General features: G+C 39.8%; 1 protein-coding gene across 17 annotated transcripts in view; it reads left to right on the top strand.

Moving 5' to 3' along the window:
- LOC108081755 (transcriptional regulator ATRX homolog) overlaps positions 1–17,878 on the top strand; it is a 596,348-nt gene that overhangs the window by 348,574 nt on the left and 229,896 nt on the right. For 16 of the 17 annotated variants that reach the window (XR_011444416.1, XR_011444415.1, XR_011444417.1 and 13 more), the window contains one exon: positions 13,758–13,852. The exons of the other annotated variant lie outside the window; for it this stretch is intronic. Coding sequence is in view for 12 of the 16 variants with exons in the window: in XM_070283643.1 (XP_070139744.1) it covers positions 13,758–13,852 (95 nt within the window). In the remaining 4 variants the exon portion in view is untranslated. The remainder of the gene's footprint in view (positions 1–13,757; positions 13,853–17,878) is intronic. 17 annotated transcript variants of the gene reach the window in all.

The following is a 17,878-nucleotide window of genomic DNA, read 5'->3' as shown; positions in this document are numbered from 1 at the left end:
CCGGCTATAACGACTTCGCTTATAGCGTCCGTCCGGTTATTACGACGAAAACTCGATGGCTTGGTTGGTCCCCATATAAACTTATATGAAAGGGCCTCCGCTTAAAACGTCTTCGCTTTTAACGACAAGCCGCTTATACCGACGAAATTTTTCACAATTCAACCGGATTTGCGACGTGACGAAAAAAAAAATACAGCGAAATAATTTAATTTTTAATTTAATTTAATTTAAAGCAATATGGATGAAAACAAAGATGAAAATTACCCGAATATTACCGTCCTTGATGCCATTTTAATGATAAATAATGCATGGCAACAACTTTCGCCATTAACAATTGCGAATTGCTTTAAGCATTCTGGGCTTGCCGGAGATAATTTAGATGGTCCCAGCAGCTCATTCTCAAACGATATTGACATCGAGGATGACATTCCTCTATCGGTTTGGGCAAGAGCTCTAAAAAACAGCTACCGATTTCGAAGGAAGAACTCGATGAATTTGTTCTTATAGACAATGGTGTGGCGATTTGCAAGAAACCATCTGAAGAGAGTATTGTTAAGAACATTAGATGACGAACAGGACAGCGACGACAACGTGGAAGACCAAAATGAAGATGTGTCAGCGCCTAGCGTTTTGGAGGCACTCAAGGCCGCTGAAATTTTGAATAAATTTGTCCATTCCAATTTTAATGACGAGACGTTAACTCACAGCATTTCTCGCCTAAATAATGCTGTGCGCGACTCTTTTTATAAGTCAAAAACAACACAATCAAAAATCACTGATTATTTAAATTAAGTATAACAAGAAAGGATGCTAACTTCGGCACGCCGAAGTTTTTATACCCTTGCAGATTGGTTTCGATGTTTATATTATAGATTTAAATGCTGAAAACACTCACAAAACAGAGTTTCATTACATTTTACCTATACTTATTATGTTTACAGTTTGACAGTTACAGTTTTACATTCCCAGCTTTACATATTTTATACATTTGCCGATCGCTTCTATGGCAGCTATATGATATAGTTGTCCGATTTTTATAAAATTTATACCAAAATTCTAGAATAATAAAAAAAGCTTATAACTTAAAGTAGATGAAAATACGTTGAAAAACAACGAAGTTATAATTTTTTTTCAATTAATTTCCTGATCGTTCCTATGGCAGCTATAAGATATAGTCGTCCGATTTTCATAAAATTTTTACCAAAATTCTTAAATAATATAGAGTGGCCATATCTAAAAAATGGTGCAAAAATGTTGAAAAACAGCAAAGTTATAATTTTTTTTCTAAAAATATATCGAACATTTGTATGGCAGCTATATGATATAGTCGTCCGATCCGGCCCGTTCCGACATATATAGCAGTGAGAGCATATAGAAGACTATATGCAAAGTTTCATTCAGATAGCTTTAAAACTGAGGGACTAGTTTGCGTAGAAACAGACAGACGGACAGATGGACAGACGGACAGACGGACAGACGGACAGACGGACATGGCTAGATCGACTCGGCTGTTGATGCTGATCAAGAATATATATACTTTATAGGGTCGGAAAGGTCTCCTTCACTGCGTTGCAAACTTCTGACTGAAATTATAATACCCTGCAAGGGTATAAAAAGAAATAGATAATAATATAGAAATAAGATTAATACTTTATGTCTATGAATATGCATTATGTCTGTATACGACTTATTTTGAAGTTTATGTTATGGAATTAAATTTGTTTTGTTTTGATTTAAAAAATTAATTTGTTTTATTTTAAAAACCTATTACAATCATATCAACCAAAAATAAAAAACAAAAAAATTGTTTTTGCTACTTTCGGTTAGTGCGTCTTCCGGGTATAACGACGTAAAATCGTCGGTCCCTTAAAAGTCGCTATAACCGGACTCTACTGTACTATGAATTTCTGAATTCCTCGTCGAAGTATTCTTGCATAAATAAATGCAGAATCCTTTAAATTTATGTTTTTAACCTATGATGCTTAAATTTTTTTAAATTATTACCAAAAAAAAAATTTTAATTAATTTTACACCGCAAGAACCTTGCCACCGCAAAACATATTATTTTTCCTAATTTTCTAATATTTTTTCAGTTAAAAAAACCAGCGAAATTTTATAAAAATAAAATTCTCACTGTGAGACCATACTGTCAATGAGCTGGCTAATACATTTTTCAATTACAATTTTCTTCATTAAACCCGTATTTTGTTATCGAGTATCTAGTATTTTTATGTAGATCTATCGATTATCGCGCCAATGAAGTAGCTAATGCATTATTCTAATGCATTAGAGCGCCATATAGTCGTCTTGCTCGCACTTGTGTAAAACGCTATAGCGCTGTCAAATCTTTAATGAAGTCTCTAATTAATGCGGCAGTGTCAGCCCGTATAATAATAGGTAATTTTTATTTTTATTTTTTTTTTACATTTTAGTTCTTAATACATTTTTGTATTGATATACATATTTGTATTTAAAAAAATATTTTAAAACATCTTTTTACAATTATTGTTAGCGCTTTTATATTTTATCCATGTCGTTAGCCTAGCTTAATTTATAGCCCTCTTTGATATGCACCTATTGTGGAACATACAAAATTTATACAAAATGAATGCGCTCATGATACAAACAATTATTGATAATAAGATGTTTGTTAAATCATTATTAATATTTATACCCTTGCAGGGTATTATAATTTCAGTCAGAAGTTTGCAACGCAGTGAAGGAGGCGTTTCCGACCCTATAAAGTATATATATTCTTGATCAGCATCAACAGCCGAGTCGATCTAGCCATGTCCGTCTGTCCGTCTGTCTGTCTGTCCGTCTGTCCGTATGTCCGTCTGTCTGTCTGTCTGTCTGTCTGTTTCTACGCAAACTAGTCCCTCAGTTTTAAAGCTATCTGAATGAAACTTTGCATATAGTCTTCTATATGCTCTCACTGCTATATATGTCGGAACGGGCCGGATCGGACGACTATATCATATAGCTGCCATACAAATGTTCGATAAATTTTTAGAAAAAAAAGTATAACTTAGCTGTTTTTCAACATATGTGCACTATTTTTTACATATGACCATTTTATATTATTTCTGAGTTTTGGTAAAAATTTTATGAAAATCGGACGACTATATCATATAGCTGTCATAGGAACGATCAGGAAATTAATAGAAAAAAAAATTATAACTTCGTTGTTTTTCAAACTATTTTTATCTACTCTGAGGTATAAGCTTATTTTATTAGTTCAGAATTTTGGTATAAATTTTATGAAAATCGGACAACTATATAATATAGCTGCCATATAAACCGATCGGTAGGTGTACGGAAAATGTAAAACTGGAAATGTAAAACTGTAACTGTCAAACTCTCAACATAATAAGTATAGGTAAAATGCAATGAAATAATATCTGCAAGGGTATACAAACTTCGGCGTGCCGAAGTTAGCTTCCTTTCTTGTTTTAGATTTAATTTTGTTTATGACATTGGCAGTAGAGTCCACTTCTTTGACATCCACAAATCCATTTTGGGTGTTTTCTCATACGTGTGTTTATTTACGTTAATTTCGTATTTTAATTTTATATTTATTTCCCATTCCGTTTGGCTCATACGTTAATAAATTTGCCCTAGTGGCCTATAAAGGGTCGTGAAATATTTATATAAAGAAGTTATTACATCATAACCTGCCTAGTTTTTGTATGGTTGTCAGGCCACAATCTAATTGGGCAACTTTAATGTCGCTCAATTTTACAATTTATGTTATAATATCTGGTTGTTTGGTAACGACATACCGGTTTCTTTATTGATTTTTGACGATGATTTTAACATAGTTAGCATTGTCCGATTTAAGTGCTATATGTACCGTTGTCTTCGATGATTTTCTGCCATTTTGATGGTAACTTATATATGCCTCTCCTAAAGAAGTCATTGTCCATACTGGCAAAAAACTCGGCGATTCGATTTTCGCGATCCTCCCCTGAACTCAATTTTTGTCCATTGAAAAAATTTTGTATGGCCAAAAACAGATGGTAATCGCTTGGGGCAATGTCCGGACTATAAGGTGGATGCATTAACACTTCCCGTAGCTTGTGACGCGTCACCAAAGATGTATGGGGCCTGTCGTTGTCATGATGGAACACAACGCCCTTACGATTCACCATGGCTGGTGAATCCCACGATACACTCAGCACCATACACTCCCACCATACACTCAGCAACACCTTCTGAGCCGTCAGTCCTGGCTTTGCCACCATTTGAGACGACTCACCGTGCTTCGACCAGGATCTTTTACGCTTTATGTTGTCATATGTGATCCATTTTTCATCACCAGTTACTAAACGATCCAGAAATGAGTCGAGTTTATTAAGGTGCAACAAAGATTCACAGATTGATTCACGGTCGAAAATGTTTTTTTGTAGATGAAAATACGCTGAAAAACAATGAAGTTATAATTTGTTTTCTATTATCTACCCGATCATTCCTATGGCAGCTATAAGATATAGTCGTCCGATTTTCATGAAATTTTTATCGAAATTCTGAAATAATATAATATCATATCTAAATACCATATCTAAAAAATGGTGCAAAAATTTTGAAAAACACCAAAGTTATAATTTTTTTTTCTAAAAATTTATCGATCATTTGTATGGGAGCTATATGATATAGTCGATCCGGTCCGTTCCGACATATATGGCAGTGAGAGTAGGTATATATAATACTATATGCAAAGTTTCATTCAGATAGCTTTAAAACTGAGGGGCTAATTTGCGTAGAAACGGACAAACGGACGGACGGACGGACAGACGGACGGACGGACAGACAGGCGGACGGACGGACGGACAGACGGACATGGCTAGATCGACTCGGCTGTTGATGCTGATCAAGAATATATATACTTTATAGGGTCGCAAAGGTCTCCTTCACTGCGTTGCAAACTTCTGACTGAAATTATAATACCCTGCAAGGGTATAAAAATATGCATCGCAATGCAATTAGAAAAATGTGCAGCGAAGTGCAATTTTTAATGGGATATATTGTAGTAAGTATCTTTTGCGTCACCTGGTCGTCGCCGGTCTTGGCTTTGCTGACGCTCCTTCGTTGGCATAAGGGACGGCCTGCCCCTCACACTTGTTGATTCAGCTGCTGATGTCCTGGGCCTATGGGCTATGACCAGTGCCGGTCATCGCACAGGTTTATTTCTATGTTGGGGCACCGGTGCTGGCTGCACAGGTGTATTCACAGTAAGGTAAGCACATTGGTCCCTCGTAGTCGTTCGGACACTTCTTTTTCAGTTTCGAGATTTCAAGTTTCAGGCAGTTTTCTTGTTCTTTTTGGTTTTAGTTTTAAAATATTTATTTCAGATATGCATTCGTAATTGCAGGACTTGAGGTCATAGCCGGCTTCGATTTTATAAAAATCAAAGACTCGGCTTTTGTTAAAAACAACAAAAAGAACTTGTCAATAGACAGCAGCTGTGGTGACGATCGTTTCGTTGGAGCTACCCAAACTCATCAGACCACTTGCTGACTATTGCTAATTTTCTTGGTACTTTACCTTCAATCTTCGCTTAGACCCGTTGGGAATCGTAAGTTTCGATGTAAAGGCAAAAGCAAACCCTGAAAATCGGCAATAGTTCTTTTTGTTGTTTTTAACCAGTTGTTTGGCATTCAAGTCTATCAGACTTGTCATAAGCCAAGCTTTAAAGCTTTTACGTATGGTGACGTGGGCTTTTTTGGGGCGAATCTCCCCTTTGGTTTAGTTTGTTTTTATTAGCATCGACCTATATTTGTTAGTGTTTAGGAGTGGGGTGGCTGGTAAATCCTCCGCAAAAGGATTAGTAGAAAAATCCGTCCCACGAAGAAGAAACGTAGTAAAAAGGTCCAGAAATTCGGGGGTCGAAAAAATGACGTTGGCATGGAGCGCCCTTTGCATGCATTTATTGACATTCGTTTTGGAACTAAAACTTGAGCTTAGCCTAAGGCCCGCTGTCGACCGAGAAGCCCAGCTTAACGGCGCGAGAGCGGGAGAGCGGGAGAACCGGGAATTGGAGCGGCACAGCCGTCCCTAGAAGCGAGCGACGATCGGGAACACGGGAGCGTGCGATCGGGAATACCGAGGAGCGGAGAGCGGGCGAGCGTTGCACAGTGGTTGCGCCCATAGGCCAAAAATAAAAAAATTTATTACAACAAAAATGTACGAAAAGTAAACAGATCGTCTCTTAAATATCCAAACTTCTTTGTGGCATACCAGATTTTTTTTAAATCTAACAGGACTTTCTAAAAATTAAATTAAAGATGTGAAGATGTATTCATTTGCAAGGCGTAGCTACGCGCATCGCGAGTGTTTCACAACCAAACCGAACTTTGAAGTGGTCCGAATTAATATTACGTGTCCAAATTAATATTTTTTGTAATGGATTTTGAAGTTCAAGGTATTTTCTATAAAATGAGATATAATTTAATATATTAAAAATAATTATTGTTTTCATTATATTCATGTGAAATAATCATGTTTCTGGCCTATATTTTAAACGTATTTTTTATGTTTAGCTAAAGTTAGAGTTGTGACCCCACAATAATCTACAGTTCATATGTATGCCAATGTGTTTGTCGCGCTTTTAAGATGACAAATCGTAAAAAAAATTTTGCCGAAATTTGCCTATGTGCCTATAATCTTAAAAATATTAACACAGGTTAGGGTAAGGCTTTTAAATTTTTTTTTGGTATTTTTTTTTTTTTTTTGTTAAATAAAGGTTTAATATCCTTAAAATATTGTGTAAAAGTTTTACATCGATTATTACAACATTGACGAAGTTATGGGTAGTTGAACGGAAGTCGTTTGGTGTTCGATGTATGAAAATCACAAAGTTTAAAGCGTTCTCCTGAAAAATGCCATTTTGAAAATCGGTGTACTCTATAACTCAAAAACTACTTAACCAATCGGTTTGAAATTTTGAACATAACTTTGAAATTTAATTGTACATGTACTCACGTAAAGCTTTTTTAAATTTTTAATGTTAATATATATATTTTTTTAAATTAACTTATTTTTTTAGTCGAAAATCGGGGTTTTGACTTCCAATTTTGATAAAAAATCGGGAAAAATTTTTTAAAATAAAAACGTCTATTAAGTACCTTGGGGCACTAATTCTTTAAGGAATGCAATACATTTTTTTGATATCGGACGTTTTTGTGGACAGTTAGGATGTACACCGGAAACCAACTTTTATCTGTGGGGACTCAGGAGATTAGCAATATAGCGTAGGCCTGTAAATATTTTTTAATACAAAAATTAAAAAAAAAAAAAGCTCAAATGTTTTGTTAATTTATGGTATTTAAATCATTAAGTTAACTTTAGACGTTTCGCCAAAACATTTTTTTGAACAGTGGGCAGTTTTGCACCAAATTAGCCTTACCCCCCTTAAGCTGTGTGCATTTGTTGCTAAACAAATAAAATACACAATATATAAGTTAATAATTTTTTTTTTACTTTTGGACACTTATATTTCACCAACATTCTCATTAAGAGATAAAAAATTAATTTTAGCTCTTGGAAAAAAAATAATTTTATAAAAATTTTGTATGGGAGCTATAAGATATAGACATCCGATTTTAACCAAATTTGGTAAGAATGCATAAACCTGTTTCAAACATATTATCTGTGAAATTGGTTAAGATATTTTGAAAAACAAAAAAGTTTTTCATACTAAATGTTGATTTTTAACAGATTGTTCCTATGGCACCTATATGATATAGACGTGCTACATGGCCAATTTTTTGAACACATACTTAAAACATTTTTCTTGATTTTTGGTATTAATTTCGTAACGATACATCAACTAGAACTATTTTTGGCCGCGTCTCCATACAAGCCCAACCACTGTGCGTTGCTAAGCTGGAAGCGCTTGAGCTTTTGGACGCTCGGTGGGCAGAGGGGAAGCAGGGGCCTCCTGGCGTAAACATTCTCCCCCCCCTTGCAATCACTCGGGTTGCAATAAACCCGTACAGGACGATGGTATGGAGGGGCGTCAGAGCGCTGCGTAGATCGTTGATCCTGGAGCGACGAGTAGCGATGAAGGACGGATGAGTGCCAAGGAGAGGCGGCTGATTGCCATGGAGAGGCGGGAGCTTGTCGCAAGGAGCTTGCTGAGATCGAGCGATCGCGGTGTGTGGAAGTGAAGCCCTCGTAAGTGACCTGGATGAAAAGGGATGACATGGAGATGAGTAATGGTCAATAATGTGCGAACTGGAAGTATGGGGGTGACCGACGCTGCGAGCGGAGTGGATGCTCTGGACGGTCATGCGGATGCAGGAGAGTGTGGTGGTGCTGATTGCACGTCTTGCATCGGTCACCGCTGCGGCAGGTTCCCTCGGAATGTTCGTGGGCCAAACAGTTAGAACAATAGCGGTGGTCGAGAACCGCACGGAGCCTCTTCTCAGCGCAGAGTTTCAGGAACTGTTGGCATTTCCGGAGCGGGTGGAATCCGCTGCAGACTCGGCAACGGTAGGACTGCGTACCTCGGGTACGTCTGCTCTCCAGGCCAGCAGCACTGCGAGCGGCAAGGAATTTTACCGGTGAACTTTTTGACGAAACGGAAATTCGTGTCGAGAAGACAGACACGCCGCCGGTAGCGGTTGTAGACACTGGGCCTGTGAGAACCCAGCCGAAGATCGTCTCTTGGGCCAGGAGAGAGCCGAAGATGTTATTTTTGGAACCGCCCAGAAGCACAGACGGAAGTATGTCAGCTCCAATTAGGACGTCGATATCAGAACTCTCGAAGAACGCTGGATCCGCTAAGGGGAGATCATGAAGCTGCTTTAGGAAATCTCTCGGAACTGGATATGAGGGAAGTTTTCCAGCGAGTTGAGGAAGAACATAAGCTGTCGTTTGTAACTGCAGCCCGGGTCTGGAGGGAGCGCGAATTGAAAATTTGCAGAGCTTTGTGGCTTGAGCGGCAACTGTATCGTTGAGACCGGAAACTTGGGTCTGCGTTGGCTGGGATGGAAGTTTTACGATATTGAGAAGCCTCTCAGTAATAAAGGTCGCTTCAGAACCTGAATCGATCAGGGCTCGCGCTTGGAAGGTGCGGCCAAGATGGCAGATGTCAATAATCGCCGTACCGAGCAGGACAGCCTTTGATCCTGACGCAAAGCAGACTTGCACATTAGAGTGGTCGTCGGAGGCTGCAGCGCTTCTCGCCATGGGTGCGGGTCGTGGACTAGATGGAGCGGAGGGTCTTGAAACGGTAGCCGCAGGGTTGTCGCGGTGCAGCAGAGTATGATGCCGGCTGTGGCACGTAAAGCAGGAATGGGCACTAGTACAGTCCCGTTGCTGGTGCCCTCGCGAAAAACAATTCAAGCAGAGTTGCTTTCTTCGGATGAAGTCTGTCCGCTCATTGACATTCATGTCTAGGAAACGCGGACATATTCGGATAGGGTGGTTTTCCCTGGAGCAAAGATCGCACCCTCTTGGGGCTGGAGTCTCTCGGGCCTCATACGAGTTGAGCCGGCGCGCAGGGGCGCTTGCAGGGGTCGATCGGGGGGGAAACTGCCCAGAACTGCTAGGCCTGATATCATCGATCGCCTCTAGAGTACGGTGACGCTCGGTCAAAAACGAGTTCAGCTCGTTCCAGGTCGGAATTTCGGCCTTGTTGTGGACGGATTGCTCCCACATGGACAGTGTGGTTTTGGGAAGTTTTGTGGAAACCATGTATACCAGGAGACAATCCCAGGCTTCGACTTGGATGGAGGACATAGATAAGGCTGTTAGGCAACTCTGGATAGTGCCTTGCAGCTCTTTCAGAGCGGCTCCTGACTCTTGGGGGACTGCTGGAAGGTTGAATAGGATCTTCAACTGGCTGTTGACGAGCAACCGCCGATTTTCGAACCGTTCGGTGAGGCTCTGCCATGCGGAGATGAACCCTTCGTTTGTAAGAGGGGCCTTCGACACAATGGCATGTGCATCGCCACTTGTCTTTGACAACAGGTGGAACAGCTTTTCCACCGGTGTGAGACGCGAATTCTGGATATAGATCGCCGTAAAAAGGTCTCGGAACGTTGGCCACCGAATATAGTCCCCAGTGAAGACTTCTGTGTCCACTGGTGGCAGACGACAACCCGTAGAAGGGGGTGGTTGACTACTGGCGGAAGCCTGTGTGGGTTGGAAGGCGGCCCTGTCAATTACGCCCTGCAGCTGAAACACACACTTCGAAAACACAGAATAGCAGTAACTATACTTCGATTCTAGCTCTAATGCAATGGTCGGAGGATCGTCGGCTTCGGCAAGGAGGTCGGAGCAGCTTTCATAGCTTTTCTCCACCTTTTCCCACAGGGCCCTAATTTGGTCCCGATGGATTTGGCACATGCCAGGGGGCAATCTGTCCGTGTCAGGGGCAGCCGGAGTGTGCAGGTTAGCCTCGAATTGGGTAACACGGTCTGTTGCGGCAATGAATTTTTTGAGGGCGATATCTATCGCCTTTTAAGCCATGTTGGACACGGATCGCGTAACCTTTGGCGCTGGACCGGGGCAAAGGTTCACTGAATTGTCGCTTTTTGCCCTTGGGATGGCAATGGCTGCCTTCGACCTTAGAGGAGTTGAGCGCGGAGACGGGCGCGGAGATGCGGATCGGGATCTCTCCAAACGGATTGACGGGAGCACACGGAGCTTCTTGTCGTCACCTGTGGGCATTCTCGGACTCACAGACGGTCAAATTAATGCGCTCGGCACAATCTGGGTCGCTAACAACGTTACTTGTCGCCCAAGAAATACACACGAATTGCGAAGGAAAGACGACTCAATTCTGGTTCGCGTAACGCCAGTGGACACAGCACCAGCGACAAAAAAAAATGTCAGCGGCAAGCGAAGAGAAAACCGGAGCAAATCCTCAGCGGAGAAGTTCGGCCACGAAACACAAATGATGGATGGGAAGCGATTGCAGCGATTGCTGCTGCTGGCCGTATTAGTGCTGAATGTCGAACCCGGGCTCTGGATATTAGGAGCCCATTGTATATTTATATATGTATATTCCGTGGTTCGGACGTGGAGCTTGTATGTATGAATTGGAAACTTTCTTTATTAATTATATTCCGTAATGAAGAGAAAAAAAAAAAAATAATTTTTAGTGTCGGAAATAATGGATAAGAAGTATTTAATTATCGACACGTAATTACCACGGCGCCGAAAAGGCTGAATTAAAAAAAATAACCCTTGGCGATGACGTGGAAACCTCACTGTATTATGCCGTCGGCAAAGCAGTGCGCAAGCGAGGCGCTTACGAGAGATAAAGGCCCAGAAAACCGAAACAACAACAACACCAGCGCGGCTGATGCGGCGGTCAGCGCGGGAATCCGAAACTAAACGTAAATCGCAGTTTGGTTTTGCCGTCGGCAAAACACCGTATAAGCGAAGAGTTCAGGAGCGAGAACAAGGCGGAACACAAAAAACACAACAACAACACGTCTGCTGCGGCGGTTGTGCGGATCTTGGAGAAATAAACACTTGCACTTGAGTTTCTTATTTCGGTTATTTTCGTTTGTTGGTTTTATTGTAATTTAATTCCTGTATGGGCGGGCAGAAAAATATAATGACATATGTATGGAGTTGGATACGCCTGCAAAAATATATGTATGGTTATTTGCACAGTGGAACACCGATATCGGGAACTGCAGCGACGTACAAAAATATATATTTGAGGCAGAAAATATTTACATATGGGCAATCAGAACGGGTTTGTCTGGGGGTATGTGTTGGATGTTTTCGCCTTATGGTACAGTGGGAACACGAAGAGTGGACTGTATTTTGGAATTTGGCAGATAAATCTGTGAAGGCCTGTGAACCTTGCGTGGAGAAAAAAAACAAATGGCACACAACAAAAATATATATGTTGACACCGGCGTATATTAATTGAGCCCTTTTGTTTTATTTATTTAATTTGAGTTATTTATTTCACCACACAATTTCACTGTATTTCGGCGGAGGCGGACTTGCACGGAAAATGTATGTGCATAAGTTATCATACGTATGTAGGTATGTATGTTGATGTACATATGCCTTGACCGTTGGCGAGTGGAGCGGAGAAGCGAAAGAACAAAAAAACGGCAGGCAATATGGCGATCACACGAAACGGAGATGGATTGAAGAAACTGGGCGATGGAATTAGGGAGAAATGGATTTTTCCTTCAAACTGCCGTTGTGTCGGAAAACTCGGATCGGGAGTTGACACAAAAAATCGTACGTAGGTTGACCGAAATTTAAATTTCGAACAACTATTAACGACCGGCACTTAGAGACGGGAGGACACTTTTTACTTATCTTTTCTGCGGCGGCACCACCAAAGCTGCTGGTAGAAAAGGATTCCAGGACGATATCCTTATCCGGTTCGAAGGACCATGTTTAGGAGTGGGGTGGCTGGTAAATCCTCCGCAAAAGGATTAGTAGAAAAATCCGTCCCACGAAGAAGAAACGTAGTAAAAAGGTCCAGAAATTCGGGGGTCGAAAAAATGACGTTGGCATGGAGCGCCCTTTGCATGCATTTATTGACATTCGTTTTGGAACTAAAACTTGAGCTTAGCCTAAGGCCCGCTGTCGACCGAGAAGCCCAGCTTAACGGCGCGAGAGCGGGAGAACTGGGAATTGGAGCGGCGCAGCCGTCCCTAGAAGCGAGCGACGATCGGGAACACGGGAGCGTGCGATCGGGAATACCGAGGAGCGGAGAGCGGGCGAGCGTTGCTAAGCTGGAAGCGCTTGAGCTTTTGGACGCTCGGTGGGCAGAGGGGAAGCAGGGGCCTCCTGGCGTAAACAGTTAGCATTCGTAATTGCAGACTTGAGGTCATAGCCGGCTTCGATTTTATAAAAATCAAAGACTCGGCTTTAGCTAAAAACAACAAAAAGAACTTGTCAATAGACAAGCAGAAGCTGTGGTGACGATCGTTTCGTTGGCGCTACCCAACTCATCATACCACTTGCTGACTATTGCTAATTTTCTTGGTACTTTACCTTCAATCTTAGCAGCGAATATCATCTTTTTTATACCTTTGCAGGGTATTATCATTTCAGTCAGAAGTTTGCAACGCAGTGAAGGAGACCTTTCCGACCCTATAAAGTAGATATATTCTTGATCAGCATCAACAGCCGAGTTGATCTAACCATGTCCGTCTGTCCGTCCGTCTGTCCGTCCGTCTGTCCGTTTCTACGCAAACTAGTCCCTCAGTTTTAAAGCTATCTGAATGAAACTTTGCATATAGTCTTCTATATACTCTCACTCCTATATATGTCGGAACAGGACGGATCGGACGGAAAAAAATTTAGTTTGTTTTGTAACATCGACCTATTTTTGTTTAGCATTCGTAATTGCGGGACTTGAAAAAAATTTTTTAGATATTAGGCCATTCTATATTATTTCCGATTTTCGATAAAAATTTCATGAAAATCGGACAACTATATCATATAGCTGCCATAGAAGCGATCCGCAGATGTAGAGAAAATGTAAAGCTGGGAATGTATAACTGTAACTGTCAAACTGTAAACATAATAAGTATAGGTAAATTGTAATGAAATAATATCTGCAAGGGTATACAAACTTCGGCGTGCCGAAGTTAGCTTCCTTCCTTGTTTTTTTTTTTTCAGTTGACCTAAAGGCAATGGTATACAAACTTCGGCGTGTCAAAGTTAGGTCCCTTGTTTTTTCAACTTATATTGTCCCTTATACCCTTAGAAATATATTTAAATTGAAAAACATGTTATAATAAAATTTTATTGTATATTTTCAGCTTAATTTTCTCTGCGTTTGTAGCTGTGCTTAATGTTGTGGAATACTTCTTCAAAAAAGTTTCGGAGTCTAATGCTGAAATGGTCCACCTTGCTCGTAAGTCTGTTATATATACATATGTGTAGGGATGATACAAATTTATTGCAAGACGTTGATGCACTTATGGACTGTATAATACAAGCTCGTGTTAGGTGTTATTAGGCGTCAAGGAAATAAATAGAAAAATAGTTTAAATTAAAGTTTTTAGTTTTGGAAGGCTATCAACATTAGAAGTTATTGTAATTTGCACAAAGGACTCTTAAAGGTTTATACAGTTCAAAGGATGTTCTACAGTGGGATGTATATTGAATTTGCGTAATGCTCAATAGATTTTTTTATTATATGACAACTTTTGCACTAAATGTTAACACACGACCGACTTCGTTCAAATTTATGCAGCGACTTTTAAAATAGTTTGAATGATCATGGAAAAAATAGAAATGGCAGCAGAAATCGATTTGGAATGAGATGGCAACAATCTACGCATCGGCCTTCAACAATACTCTTCATTTGTGATGAAATACAGAACTACAGAACTAGAACTACTAATTCATTTTGTCTATCCAAAAAATCTGTTTATCCTAGTCCCACAAATGGCTAAAAACATTAAATATATTAGGCAACTTCGGTTTAGATTTAAAAGCTCTTAACTTAGGCACATTGTCTTTGTTTGTGTCTAAAATTAAGCTTTTCGGCTTTGAAAAACATATCACTGGCTTACATCAATTAGTATTTGGTTTAAGCCAAATTAGATTGCGCTTTAACTAAAATTATTTTTTTAAGTGTTAATCATACTATTTATGTGAATTAAAAGGTTACTGTTTGGAGTGGTGGGGATTTAGCCTGAAATACACTCGAAATAAGTGGAATAAAAGCAGTATTTCTGCAAATATAAATTGGTACTGATTACATGTAATTTTACCTATAGCTAGGGAAAGCGTTGGATGGATACGCTTAACGCTCGGGGTCATGTAGAAGTGTGTGGTGATCCTGTCCACAGTGTGCATGGCCGCATTCAAGCATAAGCTTCACTGAGTACTTCTGAATGTTGTACTCATTTTTGAGTACAACGCATTCAGCTGATCGAGTTCGCATCTCATTTTGTACTCAATTCTGCGAAATTTTGAGTATTCATAACGCACTGAATTGAGTGAATGCGTGTGCAAAACAGAATGAATGAATGAAGGCAGCAAAGAATTCTTAGAATACTCAGAATACAACGACTGCGCAGTCATATTATTATTATAATATTATAATATATATAAGTACATAAGTAAGTTATAATATAAATAAACAAATACAAACACTAAAGAAAAAAGTTTAAATTAATGAAGTCAATTATATGTCATCAAATTATGTTTCCCACTGGAAGCGCACGTAAACGAATACTCATTCTCTGTATTCGGCTCTGTCGGCATTCAATTCGCTCTCCCTATGTGTGAGTGTGTGTTGTGAGTACAACGACGGCGCACGCATTCACTCAAATTCAGTGGAATTCGCAGCCGAATTCATTCAATTCACTGAGATATGAATGTCTCATATGCCGTTTTGAATTAATTCATGCAGACCTCTACTAGGGAACCCAGTAATTGAAGGAATCTGGAGAAGTTGTCACTTGTGTGGAGAACGAGGAAATCCTTTAGACCGGTGCACTATGGTCCAGTCGACCTTTTTATTTGGCCAAAACCCATTTTTTGAAAGTTTACCAAATAAAGTTAATTTGGTCTCGATTAGTTAGAAATAGAGTGACCATCAACGTGCCATTCTCGAAATCTTCCCAGGTAGCGCCACTCTCGCACAAGAGTCTTCCAAAATCAGCTGATTGCACACGAGCGAACGGCCAGACTTAAAGCGAGAAAATTAATACAAGTTTTAAATTAAGAAAAGTAATGGAAAAAACAAGACTTGTTAAATTGTTAAATTGTTAAACTTGAATTTGAATCAGTGGGATTTGTACTAAATGTTTTATATAATGAAATGTTTTAAGTCGTTGTGATGTCTTTTTAGTTTGGTGTTAAAGTCTATCGTCTAAAATATTAACATTTTATTTCAAATGTAATTTATAAAAAGGTATATAAAAGGTATATATGAGTCCAACCTAGTCCAACCTTGAAACCAATGGTGTGTTGTAAAGTAATTAATTTTTGTTTAATTGCATATAGTGAGAAATTACACATTTGACCACATTTCTTTAAATGTGCAATAAAATATGCCTATATTTTGTATGAAAATGCCAATTAAAACGCTGAAGTAACGCCTTTATACTCATGCAAACTAATAAGTATCCAATAAAATTGATCAAATATAGTTATTGTAATAAAATACAATGTAAAAAAACTTTTCATGCAATTATTAGGAAAACAGCACTATTTTCCGATTCTTTCTATGTAAACTATAGGAATTTGTCATCCGATTCCTATAAAATCTTTAAAATTTAGTTAAAATGACTTAATCTTAAAGTAAAAGAAGTTTTATAAATTTTTATTAAAAATTTCTAAGTCGTTCGTATGAAAGCTATAGGATATAGTTTCCTGATCCGTATAATTTTGATTCAGTATAATCATATAAGTATAATATAACGATTGGTAAAGTTTCAAGTTGATATATCTTAAATTGATGGAGGTATTAATTTTAGACAAAAAAAGTGGTCGGCTGGACCATAGTGCGGCGGAGATAACAGTCTCACGAGAAATCGAAACACTGGAGGTGTAACAGCTGTTGGAACTTGTGTAATCACGGAGTGAAACTGACTGAGCAATTTGAGCGCAATTGCTTTTCTTTATGTAAAATGCATACCGCATTCGACCTTCATCGAGTGCAGACGTGCTAACGGACGACCGCTACGCGGGGTTTATTCTCGAAGTGTTTTTTCATGGTGAAAAAGTAATTTCGGAACTCTAAACTACGTACTGTCAGCTAGGCCAAGCCCTACAGTGCGTATGACATACGGACACTAGTGCGTGAGACGTGTTTTTGAGCTGCAAAGTTCATTTATATGGTGCCACGCGTAACAAGCTCAAAATAATGAGCGGCGATCAAAAGAATGAGCGTAGAACCTCTGTAAACCAAAGAAACGGTGTTTTCTCTTATTTCTCAACTCGCGATATCGAAGCAGAAAAAACGTCTACCAAGCCCAACCCGACTCTACTGACCGCCGACGGCACGAGAGCGCGCTCTTGCTCTCCCGCCCTACTTATTCCAGCTCCTACATCTTGGAGCTCCCAATGCCAAACCCCACCACCAGCGGCTTCGATGGAAGACGCACCAACAACAAGCAGAGCTGCCATTTCTGCAAACGCATCAAAAGCAACAGCAACAACTAAACCAAATACCAATATTGCGAAATTGGTGCCAACGGCCGCAGCGCAAAATACAATGGTAACAAAAACCGTGAGCTCCGATAAGCAACAAGCGTTTCCGGCCATACAGACTGGCATGGATCGCTACATCCAAATTAAGCGTAAGCTTAGCCCCCATAACACGGTTGGTAACAAGCCAAAGATCAACCGTGTCACCAAAAGCTACGACCCAAACAACACCAACAAATTTTCTCCGCTAGCAGCTGGTGAGAATAATGAAGCAGAGCTGGAGCAGGAGACTCAAAAACAGCCAAAGCCCCCACCTATATATATAAGGGAGAAAAGTTCAAACGCCCTGGTCAACAAAATTGTTGCGGCGGTCGGGGACGGAAACTTTCATGTTGTTCCAATTATTAAAGGGAACATCTGCGAAACCAAAGTTCAAACCAAAACAGAAGAACACTTTCGAGCTGTGTCTAATTACCTGCAGGAAGCAAAAAAGAGCTTTTACACCTACCAACTAAAAAGCAGCAAGGGACTGCAAGTAGTGCTGAAAGGAATTGAATCAGATGTCGCCCCCTCCGAGATACTAGAAGCCCTGAAAGGCAAGGGTTTCTTTGCCAAGAATGTTAGCAACATTATCAACAAAAACAAAAAGCCGCAACCTCTTTTCAAAGTCGAACTTGAGCCAGACAGTAAAGCCCTAAAGAAGAATGAAGTTCACCCGATCTACAAGTTGCAGTTCCTACTGCATCGAAGAATCACCGTGGAAGAACCTCACAAA

Source organism: Drosophila kikkawai, chromosome 2R, assembly GCF_030179895.1.
Source record: "Drosophila kikkawai strain 14028-0561.14 chromosome 2R, DkikHiC1v2, whole genome shotgun sequence".
NCBI lineage: Eukaryota > Metazoa > Arthropoda > Insecta > Diptera > Drosophilidae > Drosophila > Drosophila kikkawai.
Note: the sequence above shows the minus strand (reverse complement) of the source record. Positions and strands in the feature narration are given on the sequence as shown.